Source organism: Arachis ipaensis, chromosome B06, assembly GCF_000816755.2.
Source record: "Arachis ipaensis cultivar K30076 chromosome B06, Araip1.1, whole genome shotgun sequence".
Taxonomy (NCBI): Eukaryota; Viridiplantae; Streptophyta; class Magnoliopsida; order Fabales; family Fabaceae; genus Arachis; species Arachis ipaensis.
Genome location: NC_029790.2, coordinates 99,280,819 through 99,286,748, shown reverse-complemented (window position 1 = coordinate 99,286,748; position 5,930 = coordinate 99,280,819). Strand labels below are relative to the sequence as shown.

Here is a 5,930-nt window from a genome sequence, read left to right as displayed (position 1 = left end):
TTTTGTTGATATTTTTTTTAAACTTTCCGGTCATTAACTTTATGACTTTCGTTTTGTCCATTTTGTCGCTCGGGGATTCCCAATTTCTTTTTTTTTCTCTATATGTTTTGTAGTACCCGGTCAATATATCCCACAATAAGTATCGGTTTAACCAAAGAACAGTTTGCCGGTTATTCGTTGGGATTTATAAATGAGTAATTGGGTAGATAATATAAATCCGTCAAATTCTTACATCATGGATATATGAAAAACAAACCATTCATTAAACAATATGTCAATACTAAACCTAATATTATGCGTCAATAATAAGCCGAAATATCATACGTCAGTACTAAACCTAATATGCATGACAATCCTAAACCCTAGGAATGTCTACGTATCGTTCCACCTCGTAGTCGGCACGACAGCGAATGCACCGAATATGGTCGGCGCCTCCGACACCGTGGACGGAGCCCCGCTCTGCCGCCTTCCGGCGGTGGTCATAGAGAAGACCCATATGGCTTCGGGTCATGCATCTGGTCGAGTCACAGACCGTATGTTCTTCTCCCTTTTTCAGCATATGGACTTCATCCGGCCAAGAAATTGTGAGGACCGCGAAGCAACTCGAGTAACATGCGGGGAGTAAGTCACCCGCTTCGAGCGTGCGAAATAGTTCCAAACCTTCTTTTTTGGCCTCGCTGTCGTCCATTCGGATGAGCAACTCCATTGAAAGTGCGTACTTGGCAGCGTCCACCCCATTGCTTGCTGCATTCTGCAGCATTTCCCATCCGATGGCGTGGTTACGTCGTATGTAGAGTTCCCGCAGCGCCTCCCGAAACAGAAGCTCCGGGTGACCAATTCCAATGCACCTCTCGAAAAATCTTTGCCCTACAGGGTCCCGTATCCACAACCAATTCATCTCATGCGGGGGTGGTATGGCAACCATCCTGAGTACAGTATCATCGTCACCTACATCGCGCGCAACGCAACACGTCATACGGAACCTGCATAGGTCCGCGATGGAGTTCCTTGCGACTTTAATGGCTATGGCTAACCAAACGTCACGGGGTAGTTCAAAGGCAGTAGACAAGCGCTCCATTGTAACTTCACGTTGGACGAGGGACTGGCAGCGTATATGCTTCAGACGGTGTTATCCAGTGGTGTTGAGAATAGGCATGCTAGTATATTTATGGTTGAGGATCGCCCTTTGGAATCTAGTTCCATCGGACTTAACCGACGCATCTTTTGGTTGGTGAAATCCATTATCGTTTCTTCCAAAAAAAATTAAAAAAAAGAAAACCTTCTATGCCCTTGTGTTGTAAACAGAAATAACATTATTAATTGAGGGCATTTATTAGATTTGTCGTTACGCGCTGGTGCGTATTTACTCGATGGTTAGGAGGGTTAAAATAAAATCTAATTAAAATATATTTTAACTAATCCTCATCGCATTCATTCATATGTATATATAAAATTAAGGAAGATTAGTCTTGGAAACTTCAACAGGCGTCCATGCACGAAATACGAAACATGAAAGGAAAGGCCGTAAACACACAAAGTCTTAATTTGCGAGTATGATGAACTTGAATCGGCACGCATGCTCGCAGTGAACCCAAATAAAAAACTAGAAAAGGAAGCAACCTAATACTAACTTGGCCATGGGGACATTGGCGTCATAGCTGGCTGAACCATGTATCCTACGCAGTACCAGGCAGTCGACTTAGGTGTTCTTCTTTGATTTCGTCCGCCATAACTCTGCCTTGCTCAACACACGATCCCTGAGTTTGTTGAATGGTGTGCTGGTCAGGTTCACCGCAGTTGTCGCCCTGATCTCGTTCTTCCGTAACTGTAAAACGGAAAACGATCGGATTTAATGTGTCCCTATGATATAATAGCCGTAATCTACGTTTTTATTTGAGCATATTTACAATCCCGTCCATGATCGGGTTGAATTTGTCCCCCATGTTGAGCCACCTAATGACCCATATCCCGGAGTTCATGTTGAATGTTGGTCGGACAAATAGCGAGTAACCGTCAGTATGTATTCCGGACAAAAAAAAATGCTTCACTCTCATACATGCATGTTTCACTTTGTGATAACGTACCTCTGCCCACAATTTGGTATCCCTACGGGGCTCTTTATCTGGAAATCTCCGAAGTTGCTTGGTAAGTTCATTAAGTGCTTCTCGTAAACTGCCTGTGTCACGTTGTATAAGACCCTTGCCTGCACGAACTGCGAAACATAGGTCAGAAGGCTATTATGCACGTCGTGTTCCATGCTATGCCAAATTCAATTAAAGACTACAATCAAAATGGTTGCATGGTATGCCAAATTAAGGTAAAGACGAAAATCAAAATTGTCTGGTAACCGTTTTCCGGATCCGGTCTTCCCGGTGAGGCGTCTCGAACTGGTTCGGCGATGAATCGAGGTTGTAAATTGCCCGGTCTTTGAAAGACACAAGCATCAGAAACCAATGCCCCAAGGCGTCCTGCATGGGAACATAAATCTGCACGAAATAAAAATGTATAGTTAATCCACTTAAGACACTTGTTCGTTGTTTAGGTTTCGATTAACAAATGGTACTCCGTCAACAGACCAGTTCAAGGAATCGGGATGGTCTCATTCATTTCTCCATGTAACGATTGAGCATTAGCTCCGTTGTCTCCTCGTTCAGAATATCATCCTACAAAAACAAGGTTGACGAATAAAATAAGTCGTGTTCTATAAGTATCAGAGCGCAGACGACTGTCAACGAGCGTTAACGGCGCAATGATTCATCTCGAGTACCAACAGCGGATTGATTTAAGTTTCCGAGACACACGGCGGAAGGCACCAGTACGAAGGGGATGTGGCAAGGATCTCAGCACCGGTCATTGTCATGGCAACCATATGTATGATCTAGTAACGAAGAGCAAAAAAAAAAAACTCCGATGAAGTATCGCGGTACGTTATACATGTTTTCTCGTTATCAAAACAAGCGTAGACATGTGCCATACCTTGTCGTCAACGTCATTTCCCGGTAGTAAGGAGTGTAAATCAACTCTGTTCGCGGACTTGACTCCAATACGAACAAGTTCCTCGCTACAGTAGGAGGAAAGAGTTTAGGCGGAAAAATAACCGCGATAAGCGGGTTTAAACAAACACATGCTCGAGTTTTACCATGGATCAAGGTTCCCGTCGAACACGTACGCGAATAGGGCCGACTGTCGGTTGTTGAAATCCATGGCAGGGGTGATCTTGAACCTCATCTACGACACATGTTTTTCAAAAGTCAGTCGGTAATCGCATTTTGCGTTAAACTAAGTAACCGATTATTTACCTTCTTGCTCGTTGAAATGGTAGACTTTTCCCTGCTGGAGCCGGATCGGACAGATCTATTGGTTCCCTCACCGGAACGAGGCCGTTTGGCATTCCTAGTTGCCGATGGTGGTGTTCGGAACAACTTTCGCATGATGCTGTCGGTTCCTGTCAGGGGTTGACTACTATTCTCAGCCGGATCTGGGGCAACTGGCGTTCCACTAGAGATGCCAGACGCAACTTTCATGGACTGCGGGGTTGACTGTTCATCCGTCTCTCCGTCGGAATCCAACAACACGATGGTTTTCTCGGGGATTGCAGCAGCTGAGTAGTCGGTCTCCTTCTCGAGGTCCCTCTGTCAGAGTGTAAGCTAAACCGGTTTATGATAAGGGACACCAACAAGACACGTTGCATACGTGGCCAAGGAGTAAATCCTAACCTGAACCTTTTCCACGAGGCCCCTCATCAAGTCCTTGACGATGAGACCAATCTCCGGAAACGACCAGTCCTCTTCCGACTGGCTCTGATCACCCTTGACCGCATTAACATCATCCGGCTGTCGAGCTTCGTCTGAGGTTCCGGAGTCAGCTTTGGGTCCACCGGGGAGCTACATATTATAAAAACAAAAATGTCCAAAATTGAGCAGTTATTTGTTGAAAGATTGTGTGAAGTACACCTGAGAAGAAGATTTACCTTAGAAGCTTGTGGGGGCTGCGAGTGCTCAACTGTATCTGCGTCATGGACCTCTTCGCATACGTCCCTGCATGTACCCCGTACGTGGTTGTTAATGTGAATATTCGTCTACCATGCATATGCAACGTGCTGCATTTTGTTGTATTCTAATAGTCATAAATGAAACTTGTCTAACCTGTTGCATGTGTCACCGTCCGAGCTCGAGCGTGCTTCTCCGTCGCCCATTGTTTTTCCTTTTTTTTTCTTTGTGTGTTTCGAATAATGGTGGCTTAGAAGGATGGGTGGGTTTATTTAATTATAAAGACCCTTGGAAAATCCGACGGTTGTGTACTCCGTTTACGGATGCGTCTATGATAACGTTACTCGGGTGTTGTGGGTAGAGTCACGGGTATACGTTGTAATCGTCACACTCGCGACAAATCTTTCACCGGTAAGGTACGTTCATATGCGGCCTCGTTTTATGGTCTGTTCTGTATCCAAAAGTGTAAGTTCTGAGTGACACTATATATACTGTAAAATTTCCTTTTGCAATCACTATTCTAGGATGATTGCGGTCAACTCTATCCAAAACTACCGACAGGCTTCCATTACGGCGCTAAATCTGACCATGCCTTCCCTACCCCCTCCACCCATTATTTTAAAAATTATATCGAACAGGCATGGGACTGCGTGCAACTTTTGCAATGGGCGGAATGCTTTATTTCCTACATCAGTACACCGCCAAAAGGCATTCGTTGGGAGATGGGACAATGCCAAAATGGATAATACACTAGATACCTTTATCTATTCGGTTCCCTTCCCATCGTACCGATCAACCGATTTGTCCAAATATTGTGCCATACTTGTTTATGGATAAATATCTATACACAGTGTATTGTCCCATACCCCGAATTGACATATACACTTGCTAGTCTGCAGCTATCCAGCCCATAGGTCAGCGCGTCACAGAGTTACCAACCTCATAGGCATCAACACGAAGGGCACGGATTTCGTACGCCGGCCTCTGTTGGGAACCGAAACGCCAAAAAATTATTTATTGGTGCGCCTTTTTAATAGGAAGGCATTAGATCCTTTATATATTTTTAGTTCAATGGTAAAGATTATCCCGAATATAATTTAATGTAATTGGTAATTTAATATTTTTTTAGCCTTTGTGTCAGTAGATTATTTTAAAAATGTTATTTTTTTATGTTTATTATTGGTATATAAAAAATATATGTGGGCGTATATAAGAAAATTAAGAATACGTAAAATTAAATTAGCCACAGTTAAATATTTCGGATTATGTTAAGTGACATCTTCAACTTCTTCAACGGAGACGACGATGCCGGAGAAACCTTATTTGACGATTATGGCCGAAACAACACGGCTCTGGTATTCAACGGATGAGGTAGTTTCGACGAAGCGCGGTCATATTCTTTGCTTATGTTCGTCAGATCTTCGTCGTTGGTGAGGGAGATCAAGGTTTCTAAGTCTTCGTTCGGCAATTGACACCAGAACGTCACAGACGAACCGCACAACGCTCCTACCTTTACCAATAAGTCTGCACAACACAAAATATAAACATGTTAACGAACAATAACAGAAAAAAACAAGCAACACTTAAAATTGAGAGAGAAACAATGCTAAAAAATGGATCTGAGAAGCAAATGGAACGGTCCACGGTGACTCTGGTGTGGCCACCGATGAAACGGAGCCCGCCGTCGGTAGCGCGTGGGATGTTCTTGCCGCCGTAGCTGCAAAGGAGCTTAATCGTACGGCCGGGACCCGTTTCGATGGCGATCTACTCGGTTAGTTCGAAAATAGAAGAAGCTTAGAAGATTCTAGAAACAGAAAACTGAATAATAGTGGAGGTAAAGGAAAATTGGAGTCGTTGTTGGCGGTGGAGATAATAGATGGGGCAGCTTGCAACAGCAGAGGAAGGAGAAAAAGAGAACCAGGCGGAGGAAGGAGAAGAAGA

General features: G+C 44.0%; 1 protein-coding gene across 1 annotated transcript; it reads right to left on the bottom strand.

The window, feature by feature from the left end:
* Positions 356-1,078, bottom strand: LOC107647115. The gene has a single exon (XM_016351237.1). The coding sequence runs from the start codon at positions 1,076-1,078 to the stop codon at positions 356-358; it is 723 nt and encodes a 240-aa protein (XP_016206723.1).

Bases quoted from the DNA above. Each gene is read 5' to 3' on its own strand.
- LOC107647115 (XM_016351237.1), bottom strand. From the start codon at position 1,078: ATGGAGCGCTTGTCTACTGCCTTTGAACTACCCCGTGACGTTTGGTTA.